We start from the raw sequence: 27,046 nt of genomic DNA, 5'->3' as shown, positions 1-27,046 counted from the left end.
TTAATTCAGTCTTTATTTGAATCATAATAAAGACAAATTCTTTTGTTTTGGCAGCCCTCACCTTATATATATCTATTTTTTATTTATTTTTTTGCAGGCTTCCCACGCTCATGGCCGGGCAGCGTGACAGGCCGGTCAATCGAAGTCAGCAGTGATTATGCAAGTTGCTTATGCTTAATGAGGATGATCAGCGCATTGCCAAGTGAGAATACCTTGATGATTTTTTTTTTTTTTTCTTCGCTCTAAACATCCAGTAGAAGCCTCAAACACATTGACATTCATCCACTTCTCAATGTGGAGATCTGCTTATCTTGGTAAGATGAAGAACGACGCCTTTTAATGAGGGTTCTTAAGACTCATACGTGTGTTGAAAATTGGAATATAGATTCCTGTCGATCCCAAAAGCATCTTGCCACATATTGTTTCCATATGGGCCACCATTTTGGCCCAGCCTCCTACGCATTTGGCTACTCCCCGCAGGCTGGACGTGGTCCTCCCTGCACTTGCGCTCACCGCTTTGATGTGTTGTGATTGCGTCGGTGTGGCGGTGGCGGCGGCGGCGCCGGCGGTGGTGCGCTGGGCTCGGGCTGGGAAAAGGGGGGGGGGGAGCAAAGAAGACAAGCGCGTTCTGCAGTGAAAATCTGCTCGCTCCTACTGAAGCGTAGAGAGACTGCAGCACCAGCGAACGAGCCTGTGCACCACCTGCAGTGTGTGACTTAAAGTGTGTCGGAGAGAGGGAACGATTCCATATCTCTCTCTTCACGCTCCTTCTTTCCATTCAGTTCTGCTCACACGCCGAAATCATCTCGGGCCGGCTTTTTTTTTTTGGCGTGCACAATTGCGCATACTGGTGCACGTGTGTTTTCATCGGCGCTCTCCGAGCACTCTCTGCATCTTTGTTTTGTCATTCCTCTCCCTTCCTGATGTCTCCCATCTTGACTCCCCCCCCCCCCCCTTCTCACTCTTTCCTTGCGTTCTGTCACTATTCGCCTTTGCGCACGTCATCTTGCACACACACACACACACACACGTGTGTTTACTCCCATCTTCTCTTCTGCTTCCCCCCTTTCTACCAATCCTTCAGTTCCCAATACATACACACTTTTTTTTTTTCTTGCTCCCCTCCGCCCCCTCCCCTTACTGGCTGAGTAAGTGCTGCAGCATCACTGCATGTGTGTGTGTTTGAGAAAAGAGAGAGAGAGAGCAGCGGCAGCAGCGGCGGCGTGTGTGTAAGCGTGAGAGCGCAAAGCACCGGGAATCCTGAGCCTAGAGGGGAGCCGTGCGTGCCATGAGAGGGGGGCTCTTCAGCCTGTGGATGTATGTGCCAGGACAGCCTTTTTTTTTTTCTGTTATTTTTTTTTTGCCTGAGGCGAGTGCTGTGCGTGTGTGTTCTTTGTATGTGTGCAACAGTGCCGTCGATTAGCGGCGGACTATTGGCAGCCGCCGATGCTCATGACACTTAAACTGATCTAGACCAGCTCGGAAACGCGAGACAGTTGGATGGCGAAACCATAGAGGTCCAATTTGGGGGGTGGGGGGGGGTAATTCTAGCTTTGCACCCCCTTAGTCGCATCATCACAAATTGGAATTTGCAGACCCGCAACCAGACAGGTGGTTGGAATTTGCCAAAATGGGGAAAGCGTAGAAGATAGTTGGACGTGGAGAGTATCGGCGCTTTTTCCGTTGTTCGTTTTGACGTTGTTCTTTTTCGGCTCTGTGTGGGGGGGGCGTTGCAGGATCCTACCCGGGGGGCGAGCAGGAAATAAGGGGCTCGCCGACAAGAGGAAAGAAACGCAGGCATGGCCCGCCTCAACTGGTGCCTAGCTGCCGTCATCAGCTGGGGCAAGTTCCTCTTCGCCTGCTTCTTCCCACTGCGGGGCTCCAAGCGAGACAAGGTAAGACTCCGCCGAGGTTGAAACGGGATTTGAGGGGACTCCAATTTTGAGGGAGTCGGAAAGAGAGAACATCGGGAATGACCCAAACCCGAGCAAGCGTTGCATGCGTAGCAAACCATGTGGATGGTGTGAACGCTTTTGGGTGCTTCTTCTAAGTGCTGATTCAAGGTCAGTGTTACATCTGAACATGGTCTCCAGGCAGCCGCTCCATATATAGCTGGACTCACATTCGGGGTTAACCACTCAGGCTCTGTATTCGGCGCCATCATCTGGACAAGGGGATGTTCTGGATGAACAGGGTCACCTTTCCATCAGGCTTTTCTCATCTGCATTGACAGGGGGAGGGGGGGGTCGGACTTTCAGCCCTTTGCCATGTTTTGCCACACAAGTTCTGCGATCATGTGTCTTGGTTAACCCGTCTCGCGGGAAAGCGTCCATAAAATGGCCGGGAGCTAAAGAAAACGGTGAAGAACGTCTCCTCTTGTGAGAAGACACCATCTTCAGTCCTCTAAAAGCTTTCCAACTTCAATGATATGCAAGAAAATGGAATTTGGAGGGATCCCGAACATGCAAGCGCTGCAGCCGCCCATCACATGGAGCCCCAACACCCTCCTACCAGCACCAAAATCCAACCTTCCCCAAAATCCCCCCACCCCGCCCCCCCTCACCCGCCACACTCAATTGCCGCAGCTCCTTATCTCTACTCCCGCGCTCAATCCCCGCGCGCCTGTGTGCGTGTGTGTTTGTGTGTGTCAACGTTTTGCATGAACACTTCACCGGCTCGCTGAGCGGCTCCTGCGTTGGTTCGAATTGGCATGGAGGTGTTGGATTGCATCAAACCTAAACCCTCTCGTGCATTTCGGGAGTGCAATAATAATAAAAAATAAATAAAAACGGGTGCAATGATGTAACACGCTTAGCCCCCCTCCCTCTAGTCTGGTTTGATGGCTGCAGTGCCAGAGCTCATCATGTGACTGACTGGGAGGTGAAAGTGGAGAGGTAAAGGCTTGGCGTCTTCCCCTCCGAGGGCTGCTGGGAGCTGTTCAGTTTCCATGGCAACCAAGCTCACACGGTCCCAGGCCTGGGTTATGGCAGGAGATGGGGGGGGGGGGGGCGATGATGTGCAGAGGTTTTTCCGTCGCTATGGCGACGCCATGGCAGCGCATACATGTGGATCCTTTTCTTTCTATTCCTTTTCCCCTCCTCTGCTCGTGTTGGTTTCTTCAGACCTCCCGCCTCTATTCTTTCTCTCGTGATTATTTTTTTCCCGTCACCTTTGAATCATTTGCCTTAATTCTGCTTTCCGTGTATTCCCCTCCATAATACGTCCTCGCCTGTATTCCTAACTTGGTGCCCAGCGCAATGACTAATGTCCCCTTGCAGTATTGTGGGCCGGACCTCCTTATGATAGATGCGTTGTTATTGTTCCATTAAAGCTTTCATGGAATGGATTCCTCAGCCAGCGATAAGGAAGGGCAACTTTGCTCCTCTTGTTTCATGGTTTCAAATATTTCCACATGGGATCTTGGGCGTGCCTAATATTTGGCATGCGACATGTGGTCTGACCTCACCTCACAACTGTTTCACTCTCCCATAGTAGTGAGCCAGTGGATCTCAATTCGAGGAAAACGTCTGCATTTCAATGCATTAAAATGAAGTTGACCAATCCGCGGTGATCATCGGAACGTTTGTTGGGGGGCTACTAGAGGTTGGCGAGCTTGCCTGAATGGAATCTTTAACTGCTGAAAAATACAGTGGAATCTCTGGAGTCCCAAATCATCTGTCCGTTCATCCATCCATTCATCTGTCATCCATCTGTCATCCATCCGTTCATCTGTCATCCATCCATCTGCCATCCATCCATCCATTCATCTGTCATCCATCCATCTGCCATCCATCCATCCATTCATCTGTCATTCATCCATCCATCCATTCATCCAGTCATCCATCTGTCATCCATCCATTCATCTGTCCTCCATCTGTCATCCATCCATTCATCTGTCATCCATCCACCATCCATCCATTCATCTGTCCTCCATCCATCTGTCATCCATCCATCCGCCATCCATCCATCCATCCATCCATCCATCCATCTGTCCTCCATTCATCCATCCATCCATCCATCCATCCATCCGTCATCCATCCATCCATTCATCTGTCATCCATCCAGCCATCCATTCATCTATCATCCATTCATCTGTCATCCATCCATCCGCCATCCATCCATCCATCCATCCATCTGTCCTCCATCCATCCATCCATCCATCCATCTGTCATCCATCCATCCATTCATCTGTCATCCATCCAGCCATCCATTCATCTATCATCCATTCATCTGTCATCCATCCATCCGCCATCCATCCATCCATCCATCCATCTGTCCTCCATCCATCCATCCATCCATCCATCTGTCATCCATCCATCCATTCATCTGTCATCCATCCATTCATCTGTCATCCATCCATCCGCCATCCATCCATCCATCCATCCATCCATCCATCTGTCCTCCATCCGTCCATCCATCCATCCATCCATCCATCCATCCATCCATCCATCTGTCATCCATCCATCCATTCATCTGTCATCCATCCATTCATCTGTCATCCATCCATCCGCCATCCATCCATCCATCCATCCATCCATCCATCCATCCATCGGCATCCATCCATCCATCCATCCTAATCATTAGCTTTGTCAATTTTTTTTTTTCTAGTTGCCATCTTGTACTCTAGGCAGATCCCACGTCGGGCTAACCTGTGAACCGACGTCACCGTTCCAGTGCAAGTGATGAAGTGCAGCAGGGATCAATAGCGGGTGTTTTCTGGAAATGAATCGGCTCTTAGCCCTTTATGGATCTAACGGTGATGTAATGCGCCCGCTGATACAATGTTGATTCATGACTTGGATTTTCATTGACATTCACGAGGAAGAGGCTCGCCCGCTGGCTCGCTCACGCAAAGTTTGCACACACACACACACACACACACACACTGCATGGAATGGCACAAGGTTGAAAGATTTGCTCATTTTGCATCTGGAGAAAATTTGGTCCGCGGAACTCACATTTGTGGCTTGTACCTCCATCGCCGCTAGGATGGGGGCGGGGTTTCATGTGAGCTTGTAAATGAAACATCTGTCCGCCACAGTCATTTGTACCGTTTTAGATTTTGGAGGGAACAAGTTGAGGTGATGAGGGGAGTGGAGGAGGAGGAGGAGGAGGCAGTGGAGAAACACACCATCTCCTGGGCCACCTTCCCCCACCCCCGTTTTTCCCCTTCATAGAATGAAGTCGCACGAGTTGACAGGAGCGGCCAGCAGAAGTGGCCGAGACGCGAGGAGCGCCAGAAGAACGGACCTCCTGTGCGCTTAAGCCATCCAGCATCGATGCTCCTCGCAATTGGAGCCTTCATGGGAATATTGGGGAATTTTGCGGATTCATCTCGTGAAGCTGGAACGCCCTCTTTTCTTGGGTCAGGATGCCTTCTGCGTCTCTCTCTCTGGCCGGGCGAGCTCGGACATGGGTCTGCCTCTCCTGCATGTTTTGGGTGAGACGTTTCTTTCTTCTATTACTTGACGGAGGAGGAATCTTCTCAAAGCGTGGGGAGTTACAGGATTTCAGTTTACAAGGCAACCTGGACATTCATTTTTTTGTAACCCTTGTGTTTATTCTAAAAGTCCATCTTATGCGCGGGGCGAATGCGGTCGCCGTCTTTCACCGGTGTGTCCAGGCGGCCGCTGCACCGAAGCTATTTCTGTTCACTCCTGTATAATTTAATCTGCTTGCTTTTCCCTCCTACGTGGGACTGAAGCGAGTATGTCGCCAAGCGGGACACGCAATGAGTGTCCGTGTTGGACAAGAACATGCGGGAGTACCAAGACCCGCCCGCTTTTTGATCAACTTCTAACATCTCCTTGACTGGATTAGCGATGATGGACGTGTCACCATCCAGCGAGGCTTCTGCCCTACTTTTGAGTCTTGCAGAGAAATGGAGCTTCCCGTGCAGTGAGACTTTTTTTTTTAAAGGCGACATCATCAGCGGCAGAAGAATGTAAAAACCTCAAAGGCCGCGAGGTGTAACACGCACGGGTGACGTGCGAGAGGCTGGTTCGAAGAAAGCTCCCCAAATACACGCTATTAATCATTTATCAGGCCCGTGCACAGGGAGTGAATATTGGATGTGACGCGCTGACACGGGCAGTGCTCCTACAGTAGCATGAATGTGCTCATTGCTAGCAAGATTTTTATCCCCCCAATACCGTTTTTTTCCATGTATAATGCGCAAAATTTAACTAATTTATTGTCCTAAAATCTGGGGTGCGCATTATACATGGGTACAATTTTTTTTTAAATCCGGATATGATATGGAGGCCGCCATTACAGATGCGCTTTCTTCTCCCCTGTTCACTTCAAACACAATGCTCTCGTATCAGACGCTTGCTCGATCACCTGCTCGTTTGCTGTCTGTCACAATGTACCCGACACAAATCCGAAACATTTCTTTGCTATCGAGTTTGCTAGCGCATGCGCAGTGATACTGACCGACAGAATAACATCCGGTTGTTCCCAAAGATGATCTTTTTTCTGAAATAATTTTACGTTTACGGATTTAAGTAGGAGTCAAAAATTGGGTGCGTATTATACATGGGTACAGGCTTTTTTCCAGCATCAACATGCCATTTTTAGGGTGCGTATTATACATGGGGCCGCATTATACATGGAAAAAAACGGTACATCTTTGCTGCATCGCTTGGAAAGACCGATGTATGCCACATGTGTCATGTCTTCAGTTGTCTAACAGAGTCCCCTTATTGACAAATCCCAGCAGAGCCGTGAAAATCAATCGGCCTTTGATTGGACTTTAACAGCCGTGCCACACCTCCGACTATTTTCTTTTTTTTCTTGGTGTGCAACTAATGTGCTGCTCATTCAGCCTGTCTATTGGTCCATTTCTGATTTGACAATATAACTCATAGCAAATTCTAAAAATAGAAAATGTTGGTCGAAACAATACGAGGCACTGCGTTAACTTGATGTGTGGATTGAATGGTCCTCCTTAAATTAAATCGTATCGAGCGCGGCAAAGTTAATTCTTTGGTGCCCGTTAAACGGAGCTCCCGTGAGATATGCTGAGTGCGCGGGATCAATATATTGTGACTATGCGTGGAGCTTGGAACGTTCTAGTTTGGACTTTGGAGACTTTTTTTTTTGTTTTTCATTTCAGCCATCCTGCTGAAGCAATCTAACAAGAAACAATTGCAGTGAGCCCAAAAATAAATTTAGACTTTTTTTTTCTTCTCCCCACTGATGCTGTGCTACTTTGGATGGTCCAGATGGCTAGAGTTCTGAAAGTTTTGATGTTAGCGGGAAGGTGGCAGACTTTACAGACTCCGAGAGTATTAAATGAAGGCGATACTGGCAGATCCATAAATATTGGGACACAATTCTCGTGTTTTTGGGCATTCTTTCTTCCCACCACAAATTTGCTGCAGACTTTCAGCTTTAATTTGGGGGCATTTATTCAGTTTTGTTTTCAGAAAAGAAGATGCTTGCTCAGTCCGATTCAGATCTGAGAAAAAAAAAAATCCCATGCGACAAAAAACGCTCGTCGACCCTTTTAAGAAACCCCAAAGCATCTTTGAAGTGACATGAAAAACTGTTTTGACATATTCACTAATCATGTCCGGCTCCGGGTCACATGACCTAAAATTGCACATCTGCACGGCTCACCATCCACGTGGCCCAACACACTTGTTGCGCATTGATCAGCACGTCTTCTGTACCTGCTATCGATCATGTGACATTCCAATTTCTCATGCTAACACGAGCAGCCCAAAGCTTTCTTCCTCTGCGCCAATCTGGCCACGTGCCCGCTGGGATCGACCGGATTCGTTGTCATTGATAAAACATCAGCAACTCATATCTACGTTCTCCTACACTGATCCATCGTTGCAGAAAAAGGGGAGAAACATATTTGGCAAAGTCCGGACAAGCTTGACGGACAGCGCCGGCCGATGTGTGATTGCGCAAGAATCGAGCAATTCAACATCTGGCAAGGCAGTTTTCCCTTTCTTCTCCCTGCAGCCCGTTTGGTGAATATTTGCTTTCTTTTCATGGAGCATCTTGATTTGTAGGAAGATCATCAAACGTGCAGAGTTGGAATCGGAGGGAATTACAAGTTTTTTTTTGTAACAGTGAACGCATCGCATCTGGTAGGGTTTGCCCTCCTTGTTGAACGCCCGGCCCGGCCCGGCCCACAAAGGCACTCTTTGTTCCGGGCAGAATTTCAAGCTGGTGGAAATGGAAAGCAGGTGTGACTGCTTTCTTTCTTAATCCTGAGGGGCGTACGGGACTTCTCCTGCTTCGGGCCGTGTTTGTTGCTGTGGAGCTCGCTGTTCCTCACGCTCGCTCGGTTGGATAGATGGATGGATGGAGTCGTGCCATGTGCCGGACGAGTTCTACCTGGACTCCGTCATCATTCCTGCGGGATTTTACATTTCAATAATTATTTGATCGTTAGCGCCACAGATGCCGTTAGCATTCATTCTGTGGAGATGGAATATTTTATATTTGCTTCATCTACGCATTAGGAAAAAAAACAGCAATGTGATAATAGTTAGAAAAATAATAAAAGAAAAAATGCAGCTCTAAGCTGTGTATTTTTCATATTTTATTAAAAAATATATCGATTTTTGTTTTCCTAAGGAAATCTCAACTTTTTTTATTTGTTATTAAAGAGTTAATGGAGTGCAGGAAAATGACATCAGCAACCCAAGACAAAGTCAATCTGGCAATCCTTGACGACAATCGAAAATGCGGCTGATTTTGGATTTAGGTGTGGCCTTTGATGCCGAACCAAATAGTTCATTTCTTGGAGCGTTTGCTCGCCTTCATACCATTCATACATGGCAAGAATAATTTGCATTCACGGGGTGCCGAAGGACACGTTGGTGTCTTTGGGTGTGTCGCCCCGCCCTGCCCCGCCCCGCCTCTGTCTCGCGCGTCTCCACTCCAAGTGAAGCCGAGGTATTGTTGTGCTGCTTTTCATTAGCTAAGTGCACCTCGGGGAGAGGAGCACCAGTACTTGATTTACTGTGCTAGCTGTCCATAATCCTCAGAGGAACAACTCCTCGCCTTGTTGTGCGTTTTCAGATCTTGGGCCGTCCACTCTCTTTTTTTTTTTGGCTTTCATCTTCATCCATTTTCTGTCCCTCAAGATAAATCTTAATTCTCTCTCTTGGACCTCTTCAAGTACCGTTTTTTTCCATGTATAATGCGCAAAATTTAACTAATTTATTGTCCTAAAATCTAGGGTGCGCATTATACATGGGTCCAATTTTTTTTTTAATCCAGATATGATACGGAGGCGGCCATTACAGATGCGCTTTCTTCTCTGCTGTTCACTTCAAACACACTCCATACGAACACAATGCTCTCGTATCAGACGCTTGCTCGATCGCCTGCTCGTTTGCTGTCACAATGTACCCTACGCAAATCCGAAACATTTCTTCGCTATCGAGTTTGCTAGCGCATGCGCAATGATACTGACCGGCAGAATAACATCCGGTTGTTCCCAAAGATGATCTTTTTTCTGAAATCATTTTACGTTTACTGACTTAAGTAGGAGTTAAAATTTGGGTGCGTATCATACATGGGTACAGGCTTTTTTCCAACATCGACATGCCATTTTTAGGGTGCGTATTATACATGGGGGCGCATTATACATGAAAAAAAACAGTACTATCATTTTGAGGGTTATTTACAAATCTGGACAATACTCAAGTTTTAAGTGTATCTACTGACACACGTTGCCGTGGCAGCCAATCAGTAAACGGGTGTAAAAAGTTGCCTTTCTTCTTCAGCCTGCACAAACACACAAAGGAAATGACACTGATGCTATGACTCACGAAAGGTCGTCCAGGGAGCGAGGATAATGAGAATATGACAGGAGGGTTCTTGCTCGGCTTCGTTCTAATTGGAAAGATGACGGAATTGTTCGAGGGGAAACACCCTGAACACACACACACGCTTTTGTGTTTTGTTTCTCCTTCTATTTGGACTTTTTGGTATGTTTTGCTTCTTGGTGCAGCTGGATGACCTTTGACCTTGGGCGTCATATTTCACTCCAGAGAACTTTTACTTTCTTTGACAATTCATTGACACAAATCAGCACGAGAACTTAACGTAGCTTTCTGAGTAGGTACGTTTTTGGTATGCTTCGTTTGTGTGTCTGCAAACAGAGCTGTACAGGCCAGATTGTTCATATTTTTGTAATATGTCTTTTGAAATTAATTAAATTCATTAAAATGTACCATAATTTTTGGACTATAAGTCGCACCAGCCATAAAATGGCCCAAAAAGTGAAAAAAAAAACCATATATATGTATATAAGTCGCTCCTGAGTATAAGTCGCCCCCCCACCCAAACTATGGGAAAAAAACGCAACTTATAGTCCGAAAATTACGGTAATTCATTTCATTTAAAAAATATATGTTAATTCATTCCAAATTTTTCGCATATTTTTTTTATTTGTGTCACTTTTGTCAGTTTCAAGGCTTTTCTTTAAAGGACCAACTTTATAATGACATTATTTTGCCTCTGTGAGACTTTTTCCTCTTCTTTTAGCTTTAACTAGACGCTCAATCAAACATCTTTAACGTAAAATGATGTGTCGGATACATTGTAAACGACAAACGTTGAGGTCCTCGCTTTGCGTGACGCCAATTTCCTCTTTCCCGCTTCTCCTCAGCCCGACGAACTGGAGGGGGTCCACACGCACACCTTCAAACTGAAGCCATTCAAGAAGGCCAAGAGCTGTGATATATGCAAGCAGGCCATCACAAAGGAGGGTCTCATCTGCAAAGGTGAGCGACCAATCCTGCTTTTATTTTCCCGGATAATCAATTGGAGGTGTTTCTTTCCCTCGCCGCACTGGGAAAGGCTGCGGCTGCTGACGACCTACTTTGTCCGTTTAGTTCAGCAAATTGCCATCACGCCTGCCAGAAACATTAGCACGCCTCAGCGAGCCGAGGTCGATGATGTTCAGGAAATCCTTGTCCGTCGCTGTGATCCAGTTTCCTTCACGTGGCGCTTTTTGTTTTTTTCCGTCTCCTTTTCGGTGCAAACATACGTGGTTATTCTTTTGCGGCTGCGGTGCCAATGGCTGCGCTAACTGCAGGCAAAGCCGAGCTGAAAAGCTTCAGCAGCAGTAGGAGATCAAGCCGGTTTGGGGCTTTGGCGAAGGATTTGCTGTTAAAATTAGCACGGCTGCTGCAGCTGCTGCTGAATTAGCCTAGATAAGACGTAAAGTGGGGTGGTAGACAGAGGCAGAATGGGAAAATGGGGAAACGGGAAGGGGCGGGGGGGGGAGGCCATGAGATTTGTCTTCAGCACTCTTTTGTTCCTCTCGACAAATTTCCAATCACGTCCAAACGACTCAAAAACCTCAACATTACAATATCGGCGTTTGCAATGACTACTTCTCAAATCATTGGAATCAAATTCATCCACAATTCATTTTCTTATTTTTGTCTTTTTAAAACATCTGTGCCACTCATAGATGCACCTCTAAAACATTTGCCCCTAAAAGCCATCATTAAAATATTATTTAAAGACTTTAATCATTTAAAAAACACTTTATTTGTTCCAGAGGCTCGATGTATAATGATATCAGGAAATGCCAACTTAAAAGTTTGGACACCCCTGAAATAAAATAATTTTCTTATTTTTGTCTTTTTAAAACAGCTGTGCCACTCATAGATGCCCCTCTAAAACATTTACCCCTAAAACCCATCATTAAAATATTATTTAAAGACTTTAATCATTTAAAAATCGCTTTATTTGTTCCAGAGGCTCGATAATGATATCAGCAAATGCCAACTTAAAAAGTTGGACACCCCTGAAATAAAAGAATCCCCTTGTCATGCGCTATGGTGGCTGTTTGCAGTTTAGCCACTAGGGGGCAGCCCCACACTTAGTTACGGCAGCAGCAGCAGCAGCAGGCTGACCTTGGTGCAGTTTTCCAGCTCAGCGACTGGGCAGTGAGCGTGACAGAAAGCATCACGGTGTTTGCAAGTCTGCATGTGTTTTGTTTCGCCGATGTCCAAGTAACACGTGTCTTTCTTCTTTGCAGCTTGTCAACTGTCCTGCCATAAGAAATGTGAAGTGAAGGTAAGACATTTTACTTCCCTGGTTGTTCTACGAACTATTTCACTGTGCCATCTGGGAGTCGAGGATACCTCAGGGGCTCCGCAAAAAAAAAAAAGTTTATAAATAACACCCTAAAAATTGTCAATATTAATTATATGTTCCCTACATGGCCCAAAAATGTGGGAAATGGCCAAATCAATTATCTGGCATGGCACTGGGAGATTCAAGGATTTTTTTTTAGGGGGGCAGTGCCCTCGCACCCACCCTCAAGCTCCGCCAGTGAAAATACCGTATTTTCCGCACTATAAGGCGCACTGGATTATAAGGCGCACTTTCAATGAATGGCCCATTTTAAAACTTTGTCCATATATAAGGCGCACCGGACTATAAGGCGCACCATTAATGCATCATGTCAGATTTTTAATCCAAATCAAATCATTCTCCATTTGATCTTTTTTATTTCAACTTCAGACGCAACAAATGACTTTATAATCACAAAATAATGATCCATAGTCTTTTTGATTCATGATTCATAGTCTTCAGCGGGCCACTTATGATTGATTTAATACAACAATGTTTCGGGCCAGTTTAAATTTAGGAATTTGGTCCATATATAAGGCGCACCGGACTATAAGGCGCACTGTCGGCTTTTGAGAAAATTTGAGGTATTTAGGTGCGCCTAATAGTCCGGAAAATACGGTAATCAAATACAAGGCTACAACAAACAAAATGTCTGACCTCTGGAGTAACCTCCTAACTTCTAAATTCAGCCCCCAGAGTGGTTTTCATGTGACACTTTGTTGTCTGCGTGCAAGATGAAAAGAGTGATGTGAAGCCATGTGTTCGTTGCCCTTAATTGCCGGCACATTTCCTCCAGCGGGCCCACCGGGGTCCGTCCGTCTGTCGCCGTCCGTTCCCCCACTTCGGCCTTTTTAATGTCACCGCATGATCCCAGTGTGCAATGGAAAACCGAACCGATGACAAGCCGAGGACACAACGATGATTAGAGCCCAACGAGGCTGTTCTTAGGGGGTTTGAAGTCATGTTGTAAATGTCATCACCCCCCTCAGTCTCAACTAAGACGTTGCTTGCTCAATTGTGTTCATAAAACACACTTCAAACTGGAAAAACAATTTTTTAAAAATCTTTTGAAGGAGAACAAGATTGAAATCCTCAACTGTATAGAAACTACGGTCTTATCTCCAGCCGCTGACCTTGTAACAGTGAAGGTGTCAACAGTCTCAATGATTTTATTCTTTATGCTAATTTTAACATCACATTGTTGACATCATTAAGGGTGCACGCGAATGCTTTTAGACACTTTATGGCGCTTTAATGGGGCCTATCATGATTTGAACGGGGGTGTCAAGAAGGTTTGACGTCGCCAACATGTGCCACGCATAACGTATCCAAATGATCGTTTTATCACTCTTGTCTTACTCCTTGTACTTGTGTTGTTGTTGTTTTTTCCATCCATCCATCCATCCAGGTTGCTTTTACTCCCCCCAATGCATTTCCCCCCCACGTTGTTGATGCAATGATAGTTATTCTCTTTCAACAGCCGCTTTGAGCAAAGTGCAGACAGAAGGAGTGCGGACAGGGGAATTGGACAGAGTGGGAGGGAGTTCTGCAGTTGTACTGTCTCGCTTCGGGCACCGAGAAGCCCCAAGCTGCTTTCTTGGCCTTATATAGAGCGTTGCAAGATGACTTGGCAGCAAAGGGACGAGTCTGAGCCAGCAGCACCAAAAGTGCATCCTGGTTCCGTCCGCCGGCTGAACATAGTCGACTTCAGTAGCTTTCTGGCACGCGTGCGGGATTACCGACGGTGTTTTGAGTGAGGGTGGGGGGGGGTTGGAGGAGGAGGTAGTCGAAAGTGTCTGTATTTGGTTCTGCTTCTCTCGGGAGGGGGCGAGGCTGCCGGTGGAAATGCAACGTTAGAAAGCAAGCAGAGAAGGAGAGAGGAGAGAGCGCTCCGGCGGACAGGTAAGAAGCCTAGAAATATTTTTCCTGGTATGCGGGATTTTTTTTTTCCTCATGTTACGTCATGTGAGAGGCATTTGAGGCTTGGCAAGTTGGCAGCTTCCTTCAAAGTGCAGGAGATGAAGTCAAGCTGAAAAGTTTGCGCACTTTCCCGTTTGTTGACGTCGTTCTCGTCTCTGACCTTCGGCGAGACGAGAGGTCAGGAGGTCACGTGTCCTCTGTTGCCGTCGCCGAGACAAAACACGGCAATCGACTTTTATCGTAGCGCCCTCGGGTACGGCCCAGCCTGCCAATGTTCTTAATTTGCTTCTGAAGCTCCAGAGAAAACATTCCACCTTTTTCCCTCACCTTGCCCGTAACAAGAGCGTGTCCCTCGAGCGCGATGAGGTGAAGACCGATGTTAATAGAACAGCTGTTTGTCTCTTCTTATAGAAGCGGGTTCCCCTCGGGGAAGGTGACATGTCGGAGAGCAACCCCGAGGGAAATGTCGTGTACCCGCACACTCGGTCCTCCCTAATGTTAAACAAGCTGGAATCGAGCGGCTGCGTCGTGAGACGGCTCCGCTCTTGCGTGAAATTTGTTTACAGAAGTTTTTTTTTTTTTTTGGGGTCCAAAGTGAGCTGCCATTGCACATCTGATCTTCATCAGCTGCTCATTAAATGTCGATTTTGTAGCAGTCGGAGTGATTGGCCCCTTGCCGCTCACTGCGGCCTGATGGTGGTCCAAAAGCTACTTTCCCTCTCATCCAGTCTTCTAAGCATCTCCACTGAAGTTCCTTTTTGGACCGCAAAGCCGTCACGTAACTGCGGCGGGTGGGAGGAGAGCTCGTCGTATAGATCATCATGCTGCGGTCTGGGCAGCCGACATTTCATGTCTTGTTGAAAACCACGGTTGTAAAAAAGAACATTTTATAGCAATGTTTGTGAGCAGAGGAGGAAATAATGCAATGACATCATTCGAGTGAGCGCATTTCTGGCCAGGAAGTTTTTTTGTTTGGTTTTTTTCCACGCTGTTGCCACCTAAAATTTATGGCCTGTGTTTTTTGGGTGTCAAACTCTGGCCCGCGGGCCGAATTGGGCCCGCAAAGACAAATTGTACACTGAGTTTGCGTTGATGCTAAGATTGCAAACTTTCTTCACTTTTTAAAAAAAATAGAGGCTATTTTTTACTATTCATATTTTTTCAAAATTTTCAGTTTTTTACCCTGATTTCAAAAGTACCGTAAATTCCGGACTATAAGCCGCACCAGCTAAAATTGGGGGATATTTTAGTTTTTTTCTTATATAAGCCGCACCGGACTATAAACCGGACGTGCACACGCTTTTTTTTACAAAGAAAGACCGTTCACAGAAAGCCTTTTTAAAGTTTTTATAACATACTTTAACATGTCTTTCTAAACATTGCCTATGACGAAGGGTTTAGAGACGGAGGTCACCTAGCGTGCATTCCTACTAAAGCTCATAATAGTCACAAGCAACACAGCCAGAATAAGCAGCAGCCATAGTAGTGTTTCAAAATAGTATTTTTGTTGTTGTTGTTTTTTTCAAGATACCGCAGTGTATAAAAGTGATCAAGTCATCACAAAAATCACGAAAAAAATCCTTATATAAGCCGCACCTGACTATAAGCCGCAGGGTTCAAAATTTTGGAAAAAAGTCGCGGCTTATAGTCCGGAATTTACGGTAGTTATTCATCAATTTGTTGTGTAGCGTTTTCTGTATATAATATGAGATTTATTTGGGTTGACAGTCATCGTGGCCTTCCGAAGATGACGCCGATGCGGCCCGCAACAAAAATGAGTTTGACCTCTAAAATTTAGAGGACTTTGAAACCGACCGCCATCTTGTCTTGTGTTTATGCTCACAAATGACCCTCAGGCGCCCCATCTGGGAAGATATTAGTTGTCCCCATATTGGTCATTCATTTCAGTCTTTCCTTGATTTGTCACCTTCCTGAATGTACAGCATCACCACCTCCACATGTCAAATCAATGATGAACACACATTATGGCGCTCTGTGGATTTCTTCCCTCTCTGAGGAAATCAGAGAGCCAGCATGTTTAAATCCATCCCAAGAGTTTTTTTTTTGTTTTTTTTGAGCTTCGGTCCTTATTTGGCCATAGCTTGGTGAGCGTGGAATTCAGTTTTTCAGGCAAGCAGCCATCGCCGAGCTCAGTAGGATTGCGGAGGGAATTGTGAGTGTGGAGGCAATGCGCCATACATGAAATAGAATCGGGCCTGCCTGATAGGGGAAAAAAATTGTGATAACTGATTAATTGGCAGATTCATTCAAAAAAAAACCTTCTTCCAATGATAGAACACCACTTGGGGGTAAAAGTCAGTACTCTGAACTGCATAAGCACAAAAAAAACAATTTGGACCCGTCCCCTGGAATTATTTGAATTGTTCTTCATCATTGGCTTTTCTTTGAAGGAGCAAAAAAAAAAAATTTTTACCATAACAACTCGGATGCATGGCTTCTTTTTTTTTTTTTTTTAAACTTCTACTTAATTCTGGCACATGGCAAAGCCTTCGAGCTATTCCTGTGCTTTTATGTACGCAAACCACTTGAAGATTATATTTGCTTCCCACCTCGGCCTCCTTATAAGGATGGAGTAGTTGCACTTGGGAATGTTAACAGTGAAGCTCGGTCGTCAAGTCCCATTCCGCTCATCGCCGACGCCTTTTGACCTTTGGATCGAGAAACATGCCGTGAATGTCAGTTACGCAACTCTTGTTAATAATTCATGTACATTGTTTTTTTTCAAGGGGGGGGGGCATTTGAGTTGAATTTTCTTATCTTGTAACTTATTAACATTGTGCAGTTGTGATATTCACTCATGGGCTCTTTTTCTTCAGTCGCCCGTGGGAAAATCGTCCTGACGTAACCCCGAGTTGTACCGTATTTTCCGGACTATAAGGCGCACCTAAAAACCTAAAGTTTTCTCAAAAGCCAACCAAATTCCTAAATTTAAACTGTCCCAAAGCATTGTGTCATGAAATCAATCATAAGTGGCCCGCTGAAGACTATGAATCATGAATCAAAAAGACTATGGATCGTTATTTTGTGATTCTAAAGTAATTAGTTGCGTCTGAAGTTGAAAAAAAAAGAGATAAAATGGAGAATGATTTGATTTAGATTCTAAATCTGACATGATGCAGTCATGGTGCGCCTTATAGTCCGGTGCGCCTTATATAAGGACGGAGTTTTAAAATGGGCCATTCATTGAAGGTGCGCCTTATAGTCCGGTGCGCCTTATAGTCCGGAAAATACGGTAAATGAAGTGACCGCACTGTAACGATTCAGCCGCCGCGCTAATGTCAGTGGAGGCGGCGGGAAGCCAAGCAAAGTGCAAAACTTTCATCAATGATGTTTGCCGGCATTGCCACCGCGTGGCATGTCAACAAAGGCGCTCCAGATCCCGTCTCCCGATATGCTCCATGACAGCCTTGCAAATGCCAGCCAGGCTTTTGTTCTCCCTGTGCAAACTCATTATGGTGGCTTCCTTCCCGCCCGGCGGAGCCTGCCGGCCGCTGATAGCCCGCGTCCGTCTCGCTGCCAGCAAACATGCGGCGAGACTGCGAGATGCTCACACAGACTATGAGGAGCCGCTCTCGGAGCACTTGATACTGGGAACACGCGCTGGTGGCCTTCCTCCTATTTAAAGACATCAGAAAATGTAACGTCGTGAAGCAATCGGAGGATCGGCGTATCCTCGCTTGTTATTATTTGCGGGGCTGAAGTGAAAACAGAATCGCAGTTCTTCTCATGCTGTTTCTCCTCTTCCAGGTCACCGCGACGTGTCAAACGGGAACCAACTATGAGCTGGTGAGTAGCACCCGTCGCGCATGACAAACCTTTATTGACCCTTTCGACCTGCTCAAATCCCCTTTTCAATATATTGATCCTTCCTGGAATTGTGGGCAAAGCTGCGAGATGCTGATCGAGGTCAAAGGTCAGGCTCTAAAGCAGGGATGTCAAACTCGTAGTTAATGGTCGTGGTTAGGGTTTCCATATCGTAATTGTAGTCAGTTATTTTTTATTTGTTCATATTTCTTTATTTTTTAAATTATTTTGTTATTTGTAATTATTTTGTTTGTAAATTCTTCCAATTTTCTTACTTTAAATTCTGAAAATCGCCTAGCCTTACATATTATATGATATTTTTTTACTTTTTATTTTAATTTTTAGAAATTATTTGTAATTTTTTTCTTTATACATTCTTCTAATTATTTTACTTTAAATTGTAAAAAGCCTTATATAAATAAAGTTTCCTCGTCTTGCCAACAGTGTGCCAATGAGACCGAGAAAACGCATGAAAGGATTTTAAATTAAAAGTCAAGAAAAGACAGTTTGTTCGACTATGAATTATTTAAAAATATTTTCAAAAGGCCTTTGAGGACACAAAAAAGCTTCAAATTCTCATAGGCCACATAAAATGACGCGTTGATCCCTATCTGCCTTTCGGGCCTTGCCTTTGACCCCTGCGCTCTCATTTTGCATCACGCTCGGGACCGTGTCCGGAATTCCATGCTGCTTTCCAAATTCTTTCTCATATTTGAAGAGCTGAACAAATTAGGAACATTCCAATCAGTCACTTCTTGACTTTGGACGGGGCCCTTTAAGATGACCAATGCAGTTTATAAACAGTCTGGAGTTTTGTTTACAGAGCTCAACTAAGCACACCACTCAACTATTTTTCCTGGATGAAGATGATTGGCTTCATGTTTATGTTTTGTCTGTACAGTTCCTTTGTCACGTATTTGTACCGTATTTTCCGGACTATAAGGCGCACCGGTCTATAAGGCGCACCATTAATGCATCATGTCAGGTTTCTAATCCAAATCAAATCTTTCTCCATTTTATCTTTTTTATTTCAACTTCAGACGCAACAAATGACTTTATAATCACCAAATAATGATCCATAGTCTTTTTGATTCATGATTCATAGTCTTCAGCGGGCCACTTATGATTGATTTCATGACACAATGCTTCGGGCCAGTTTAAATTTAGGAATTTGGTCTATATATAAGGTGCACCGGACTATAAGGCGCACTGTCGGCTTTTGGGAGAATTGTGGGTTTTTAGGTGCACCTTATAGTCTGGAAAATACGGTAATTCCGATTTGAGCCCCGCCCCCTTTCTATCTAAATAATTCTCTTCATAAGATAAGTATGCAAACATTTTGCGACTCACCACTCACTCGGCTGTCTGGTTTCTCTCCACAGCCTCCAACTCCTCAGCTGCCATTAAAGCACGTAGATACTCCGGTAAGCACACAGTCCAGTGTTGATATCAGCTGACTAATTTTTAAAAGCACTTTCTGACTCTGAAGGCAACAATGACTAACTCGTCGTAAATATCTGGACAACAGGCTGAGAACATTTTTAGTTTCATTTCAGCTCGCAGCTGGAGCAGAACCAACCAAGATAAGGCTAGCTAGCTAGCTAGCCGCGAGGCCGAAACTATTTTGAGCTCAGGAACTTCATTCTGAAGGGTAATTACAGTAAGCGGCGCATGTTTGGAGTGCAAAGGAAGCGCTCATCAACACAGGGAGAAATTGTGGCGGGGGAGTTGAGATCATGAGATGGACGGATGGATGGAGGGAGGAGCAGCTGCAAAGGAGGGGAAAACATCAGTCGGCATCCAGCATCTTTTGGCATCATGGGAACCCGCGCCGAGTGGAATGCAGCCTCGCCGGACGCCGATGCGTCACGGCCAACTTTGTTTTCGCACTTATTCGGATATTCTGGAGAGAAACTAGCCGGCAGCTTGCTCAGCCATGCCTCTCGGCGGCTCTTTGAAGAGATGTTTTCCCTTCTTGAGCTTAACTTGGAGGTGGAGCACAGGTTACCTGGGCTGCAAGGTAGGCCACGCCCACATTTCAATAATTATTTTTAAAAAAAAGAAGACTAGATTGTATTTGAATCCGGATGGTTTTATTTTGTTCACCCAAAATTGGATAATAAAATAAAATAATAAATAAATAAATAAATAAATAAATAAATAAATAAATAAATAAATAAATAAATAAATAAATAAATAAATAAATAATAATAAAATAAAATAAAATAAAATAATTATTAATAAAATAATAATAAAAGAAATAAAATTGGATAAATTCAACAACAAAAATTCGGTGGGAAATGGATCAAATGCGATGGAGCTGACTTTAGCTCACCAGCTAGCCATTAAGATTCGCTAGCTTTCTCAAAAAACAATTCAAAATGTCTTCACAAGTTCAAATGATGGCGCTTTGGTTTCCAGACAGTCAAGTGGCTACTCAGCGTCTGGAAAGTCTTGGGAGCTGAAGGATTTGTCACATCCTTCTTTCCCGTAGTTTTAGTTTTTCTCAAGGAAATGAAAAAATGTTTTTATCATGTAGCTGTGCAGCGTCAACCTTTTGACATTTTCACTTCCAGTAAACAAATTTAATTGGTGGATTCATTTTGAGCCGAGCCGCAATGGCTGCTAAAGACAACGTTGGATCCTGCAGTTTTAACAGCTCCCCCCCCGCATGTTGCTACAAGACCACAAACTCTTGTGATGTCACACACGTTTCGCAGTGTCGACATGAGGCCTGTCTCACATCTGGTGCACCGAACATCTCCATTTTGACTCTTGGCGCCGGACTTTTTTTGTATTACTTGACATCTAGTGATGACTAACATGCTTATGATTGATCACTTGACTTCCCTTCAGGGCTCAGCCAGGTCCTGCAAGAGTGCAGAAATAAAGCGCAAGCAGTCACGGTAAGATCCAACCAAAATTTGACCAGAATTCGTCAAGCGGTGACTTACTTGCCCTCACCAGGAGTCAGAGTATGGTCCAAGACATGGAGGAGAGCTACGAAGTGGACCTGGTCTACATCACGGAGAGGATCATCTCCTTCTCTTTCCCCGCCACTGCCGAGGAGCGCAGCTACATCGCCCACCTCAAAGAGGTGGCGGCCATGTTGCGTTCCAAACACGGCGAACACTACCTGGTGAGGAACACGCCACGAATGAAGCCGCCCGCCCGTGGCTTCTGCTTCATTCGTCTTCTTCTTTCAGGTGCTCAACCTGAGCGAGTTGAGGAACGACCTCGCAACATTAAACCCGAAGGTAAAAAAAGAGGCGTGAAAACACGGTATTTGAGAAAGTTCACGCTCGCTGGTCCGGTGCAGGTGCTGGAGTTCGGCTGGCCAGACCACCACGCGCCGGCGCTGGACAAGATCTGCAGCATGTGCAAGGCCATCGACACCTGGCTCAACGGCGACCCGCACAACGTCGTGGTGCTTCACAACAAAGTAAACTCCTGCGGACCGCACCATCTCATGAACGCGGAGAACTTGTGGGTCACCGTATGGCTTTTTGGGGCGTTGCAGGGAAACCGAGGTCGGACCGGGGTGGTGGTGGCAGCCTACATGCACTACAGCAACATTTCAGCAAGGTAGATACAAACATCTTGCTGTGTGTGTGTGTGTGTGTGTGTGTGTGTGTGTGTGTGTTTGTGCGTGATTCATGTAGCAAAACAAGCCATCCCGGCTGCTTTATAGTTGTGCTTCTCGAGAGAGTCATCGTTCTTTAATGCCGCCAGATGTTGTTCAAACTTTGGAGATACTTTGAAAGTCCGCAGGATAAATCTTCCAAGGATTCCCGTTAATGTCAACAATTGCATTTTCAGCGCTGACCAGGCCCTGGACCGCTTCGCCATGAGGCGTTTTTACGAGGACAAGGCGCTTCCCATGGGCCAGCCCTCGCAGAGAAGGTCAGTTGTTACCTCGCTCCCTGTTTGGAAATGTTCTGCTAGCTTATCGCGCAGTACAAAGTATGCACAGCGTGTTTCCAAACCACCCGAATTTCCAACCAGCGGTCCAAATGCGGTTCCTTCCCGTACGCGGGAAGAACGTTTTGCAATTTCGCTCGAATTGGGATAATTGTGTGAAAATGTCACGGCGTCCACTGTGCTTGTTTAAGAGATTCCACTCGTGCCAAGAGAGCTCCCGGGAGAGCGTCTGTTTTCCACCAGAGTTGATGATGTCATCAAGCATGTTGTGGAATCACTGAACTTCAGAGGGGGGGAGATAAGATGAAGGTGGCAGAGAATCAACAAAGAACTCGGGGGACTGACTCATCCTCAGCCAAGCTGCTATTTCCCGTTTCATTATCTCTGCCCTCAGCCGCCTGCTATTATGGTGGTGAATGTGAGCCATTCAAACTGGACTGACCTCACTTGTGGATGGAGAAGTGCTTGGACAAGGTTTATAAAATCTGAGCAATAATTTGCTCTTTTTTTTCTCTCCCTCCCAAAAATATGATCCAAAATCTAAAGAAACTTTCAACACGTAAAAATAAGACATGCCAAATTTCTTTTTCAACTTTGCATCACTTTCCTTCCTTCCTTCCTTCCTTCCTTCCTTCCTTCCTTCCTTCCTTCCTTCCTTCCTTCCTTCCTTCCTTCCTTCCTTCCTTCCTTCCTTCCTTCCTTCCTTCCTTCCTTCCTTCCTTCCTTCCTTCCTTCCTTTCTTTCTTTCTCTCTCTCTTTCTTTCTCTCTTTCTTCCTTCCTTCCTTTCTTTCTTTCTCTCTCTCTTTCTTTCTCTCTTTCTTCCTTCCTTCCTTCCTTCCTTTCTCTCTCTCTTTCTTTCTCTCTTTCTTTCTCTCTTTCTTTCTTTCTTTCTTTCTTTCTTTCTTTCTTTCTTTCTTTCTTTCTTCTTTTCTTTCCTTCTTACCTTCCTTTCTTCTTTTCTTTCCTTCTTTCCTTCTTACCTTCCTTTCTTCTTTTCTTTCTTCTTTCCTTCCTACCTTCCTTCCTTCTTTCCTTCTTTCTTTCCTTCCTTCCTTCCATCCTCCCTTCCTTCCTTCCTTCCTTCCTTCCTTCCTTCCTTCCTTCCTTCCTTCCTTCCTTCCTTCCTTCCTTCCTTCCTTCCTTCCTTCCTTCCTTCCTTCCTTCCTTCCTTCCTTCCTTCCTTCTTTCCTTCCTTCCTTCCTTCCTTCCTTCCTTCCTTCCTTCTTCCCTTCCTTCCCTTCCTTCCTTCCTTCCTTCCTTCCTCACTTGCTTGCACCTTATGTGAGATCCATGCTAACTCAACCATCTGGCCTCCATCAGCAGAGCACGGCATTCGGCCTCCTCATGGTCAAGGTCATGTCAGGGAGCCTCCTCACAATGATGTTTAACAATCAGGCCGCACTAACTCACCAGAAACCCAATTGTCCTCTGAACACAACAACTCACTGTTGCACTTTCCATCGTCGAAATAATCTCAGGAAACAGGAGCAGCAGGGGAGAAACATGCTCGCGTTTGATTATTTTGATTTTATACGATTATTTGTTTCGCTAACTTAGAGGGAAGTAGCATCAGGAAGCAGTGTTAGCACGTTAGCACGTCTGCCTCACATTCGAGAAGCGTTGTCTTTGCTCTTCAGGTATGTGCGATACTTCAACGGCCTTTTGTCGGGCCACATCAAAATCAACAACAAGCCCCTGTTCCTGCACCACGTCATCATGCACGGAATTCCCAACTTTGAGTCCAAAGGGGGTGAGGATGCGCCCTGGCAATATTTGGAGCGGTGAGAAGTCATACGAAGCTTAATGTCCCCTCTGGCTTTTCGCCCTGCCCAGGCTGTCGTCCATTTCTGAAGATTTACCAAGCGATGCAGCCCGTCTACACGTCGGGAATATAGTACGCAATTAGTAGCGCCTCGTCGGTGCGGCCCGTCCTTGAACCACTTTGTTCTTACGAGATGCTGTCGTTGTCGTTCCGCAGCAACGTGCAGGGAGACAGCAACACCAGCATCTGCATCACCATCGAACCGGGCCTCCTGCTAAAGGGCGACATCCTGGTGAGCCATTCCTCCTGGTTTGACCTTGTTCCTGTTTGATCTTTGTGTTGCCACACTTTCTCCGCTCACCTGCCACACAGCTCAAGTGTTACCACAAGCGCTACAGAAACCCCACCAGGGATGTTATGTTCAGGGTGCAGTTCCACACCTGCGCCATCCACGATCTGGGAGTGGTGTTCGGGAAAAGCGAATTGGATGAGACATTCAAAGGTAACACCGCCTCGGAGTTGTGTGTTGTGCGCCGACATCTGGTGGTCAATAATAGAATTACAGCCAAAATAGATTTGGAAATGTACTCATCTTTATTTATAGAACAGCATAAGACTTATTAACTGTATTAAAACTGAAAAGGGTCCAAGAACTTTGGAGTTGTGTGTTGTGTGCCACCATCTGGTGGTCAATAATGGAATTACAGCCAAAATAGATTTGGAAATGTACTCATCTTTATTTATAGAACAGCATAAGACTTATTAACTGTATTAAAACTGAAAAGGGTCCAAGAACTTTGGAGTTGTGTGTTGTGTGCCACCATCTGGTGGTCAATAATGGAATTACAGCCAAAATAGATTTGGAAATGCACTCATCTTTATTTATATAACAGCATAAGACTTATTAACTTTATTAAAACTAAAAAGGGTCCAAGAACTTTGGAGTTGTGTGTTGTGTGCCACCATCTGGTGGTCAATAATGGAATTACAGCCAAAATAGATTTGGAAATGTACTCATCTTTATTTATAGAACAGCATAAGACTTATTAACTGTATTAAAACTGAAAAGGGTCCAAGAACTTTGGAGTTGTGTGTTGTGTGCCACCATCTGGTGGTCAATAATGGAATTACAGCCAAAATAGATTTGGAAATGTACTCATCTTTATTTATAGAACAGCATAAGACTTATTAACTGTATTAAAACTGAAAAGGGTCCAAGAACTTTGGAGTTGTGTGTTGTGTGCCACCATCTGGTGGTCAATAATGGAATTACAGCCAAAATAGATTTGGAAATGTACTCATCTTTATTTATATAAAAGCATAAGACTTATTAACTGTATTAAAACTAAAAAGGGTCCAAGAACTTTGGAGTTGTGTGTTGTGCGCCATCATCTGGTGGTCAATAATGGAATTACAGCCAAAATAGATTTGGAAATTTACTCATCTTTATTTATATAAAAGCATAAGACTTATTACCTGTATTAAAACTGAAAAGGGTCCAAGAACTTTGGAGTTGTGTGTTGTGTGCCACCATCTGGTGGTCAATAATGGAATTACAGCCAAAATAGATTTGGAAATGTACTCATCTTTATTTATAGAACAGCATAAGACTTATTAACTATTAAAACTGAAAAGGGTCCAAGAACTTTGGAGTTGTGTGTTGTGTGCCACCATCTGGTGGGCAATAATGGAATTACAGCCAAAATAGATTTGGAAATGTACTCATCTTTATTTGTATAAAAGCATAAGACTTATTAACTGTATTAAAACTAAAAAGGGTCCAAGAACTTTGGAGTTGTGTGTTGTGTGCCACCATCTGGTGGTCAATAATGGAATTACAGCCAAAATAGATTTGGAAATGTACTCATCTTTATTTATAGAACAGCATAAGACTTATTAACTATTAAAACTGAAAAGGGTCCAAGAACTTTGGAGTTGTGTGCCACCATCTGGTGGTCAATAATGGAATTACAGCCAAAATAGATTTGGAAATGTACTCATCTTTATTTATATAAAAGCATAAGACTTATTAACTGTATTAAAACTAAAAAGGGTCCAAGAACTTTGGAGTTGTGTGTTGTGCGCCATCATCTGGTGGTCAATAATGGAATTACAGCCAAAATAGATTTGGAAATGTACTCATCTTTATTTATAGAACGGCATAAGACTTATTAACTGTATTAAAAGAAGAAAGGGTCCAAGAACTTTGGTGTTATGGTGAACTCACGATATTTGGGGAACTCATCAGGCACTGAGAAACTCATCTTTTTGTGCTGAGACCAAAGCCATGTCTAATTTAAAACTATTTGCCGCCATCTGGTGGCATCAAGCAACTAATGTCCACCGAAGGGCAGAAGCTTCAATAGTCAATTAAAAAAAAGCATTTTGCTCCCCCCCCAGTGGCACCTAGGGGTAATTACAAGTCCATTGTATTTGTGAGTTCATGTATGCATGGGGGTATATTTTTATTTGGGGGACAAGGCGGATGTTCCCGCTTTGAAAGTACTTTCTTTCTTTCTACAGATGACAGATTTCCTGAGTATGGCAAGGTGGAGTTTGTCTTTTCCTACGCTCCCCAGAAAATCAAAGGTAGCATGTATTTTTTTTCTAAGGTAGCATGTATTTTTTTTTCTAACCGCCAATAATTACCGTTCCTAAATATATGAGCCGCCTTTGACGACATGCGTTCCTCAGGTCTGGGCCATCTGGAGAATGGGCCTAGCGTCTGCGTGGACTACAACACTCAAGATCCTCTGATCCGTTGGGACTCGTATGAGAACTTCAGTCATCGTTCCGAGGGAGCCGAGGATGACCAGCACGGTACGCCCACAACACGTTGGCTCATCACGATCGTCATCTCATCCACCTTACTATGTCGCAACGACCCGTCTTATTTTCACGAACGTCCTCGGAGAGACGTCGTGGTAATTGCAGCGTTTCAAGAAGGTCAGCGGGAATCGCCCGAATTGCAAATTGCCTCCCACTCGACAGGAAACGTCTCGTCCTGTAATTCAAGCCTCTCGGCTGTCCAGCGAAGTGGAAGACTTTGTTTTTACCCTCTCTAAAAATAGTTTGACTCCTAGGATACTATCTGAGAAGTTTATGATGATTCCCTGACAATGGTAGAGAATAGATTCAAAGGCACAACATCACGTATCAAGGGGTCGCTTAGCCCTCCTGGCGTCGTGTTTAACACCGACCTTGTCTACGGACTTGAAAGAGCCCAGTACGAATAAAAATGGTGTATTTGGGAATCCTTGTCAATTGAAGTCAGCAGCCCCCGGCAGCATGTTTCGTATATAGTCAGCGCGCCACGTTAGCGTTCACCTGCGCGTATCGCACGCCATTTGATTTACACGTTGAGCAAGCGTGTGTGTCAACGTGAATTTGCTTCGCTAATAACCCCGCCCCCCCCCCTCATCGGCAGCTGTCGACCTCGCTGCCACGGCGAGTCAGGCAAAACAGTTACCGTATTTTCCGGACTATAAGGCGCA

At 44.9% G+C, this 27,046-nt stretch overlaps 1 protein-coding gene and 1 long non-coding RNA gene across 10 annotated transcripts in view; one reads left to right on the top strand and one right to left on the bottom strand.

Annotated features, from left to right (window-relative positions):
* Window positions 1-1,784: 1,784 nt before the first annotated feature.
* tns1a (tensin 1a) overlaps window positions 1,785-27,046 on the top strand; it is a 40,926-nt gene continuing 15,664 nt past the window's right edge. For 4 of the 8 annotated variants that reach the window (XR_009718616.1, XM_061303829.1, XM_061303812.1 and 1 more), the window contains exons 1-17: window positions 1,785-1,895; window positions 10,643-10,757; window positions 12,026-12,063; window positions 17,812-17,850; window positions 19,251-19,292; window positions 20,725-20,774; window positions 20,836-21,007; window positions 21,075-21,125; window positions 21,188-21,310; window positions 21,389-21,453; window positions 21,688-21,771; window positions 23,428-23,540; window positions 23,624-23,684; window positions 23,769-23,844; window positions 23,925-24,054; window positions 26,076-26,141; window positions 26,247-26,372. Coding sequence is in view for 7 of the 8 variants with exons in the window: in XM_061303829.1 (XP_061159813.1) it covers window positions 1,800-1,895; window positions 10,643-10,757; window positions 12,026-12,063; window positions 17,812-17,850; window positions 19,251-19,292; window positions 20,725-20,774; window positions 20,836-21,007; window positions 21,075-21,125; window positions 21,188-21,310; window positions 21,389-21,453; window positions 21,688-21,771; window positions 23,428-23,540; window positions 23,624-23,684; window positions 23,769-23,844; window positions 23,925-24,054; window positions 26,076-26,141; window positions 26,247-26,372 (1,447 nt within the window). In the remaining variant the exon portion in view is untranslated. Of the gene's footprint in view, window positions 1,896-5,094; window positions 5,441-10,642; window positions 10,758-12,025; window positions 12,064-13,645; window positions 14,026-17,586; window positions 17,702-17,811; window positions 17,851-19,250; window positions 19,293-19,514; window positions 19,889-20,724; window positions 20,775-20,835; window positions 21,008-21,074; window positions 21,126-21,187; window positions 21,311-21,388; window positions 21,454-21,687; window positions 21,772-23,427; window positions 23,541-23,623; window positions 23,685-23,768; window positions 23,845-23,924; window positions 24,055-26,075; window positions 26,142-26,246; window positions 26,373-27,046 lie in introns of those variants that run through there. The other 4 variants (XM_061303820.1, XM_061303849.1, XM_061303857.1 and 1 more) reach the window with 4 other exon arrangements.
* LOC133170734 (uncharacterized) lies at window positions 11,666-19,565 on the bottom strand. Of its 2 annotated transcripts, none has more exons than XR_009718618.1 (3): window positions 19,219-19,565; window positions 16,614-16,712; window positions 11,666-12,038 (listed from the first exon to the last, which is right to left on the bottom strand). It is a non-coding gene; the product is annotated as an uncharacterized LOC133170734 (long non-coding RNA). The 2 variants fall into 2 exon arrangements; XR_009718619.1 differs by lacking the exon at window positions 11,666-12,038 and adding an exon at window positions 15,177-16,263.

Source organism: Syngnathus typhle, linkage group LG2 (assembly GCF_033458585.1).
Source record: "Syngnathus typhle isolate RoL2023-S1 ecotype Sweden linkage group LG2, RoL_Styp_1.0, whole genome shotgun sequence".
Classification (NCBI taxonomy): Eukaryota; Metazoa; Chordata; class Actinopteri; order Syngnathiformes; family Syngnathidae; genus Syngnathus; species Syngnathus typhle.
The sequence above is the reverse complement of the archived record's forward strand: the minus strand, read 5'-3'. Positions and strand labels throughout refer to the sequence as shown.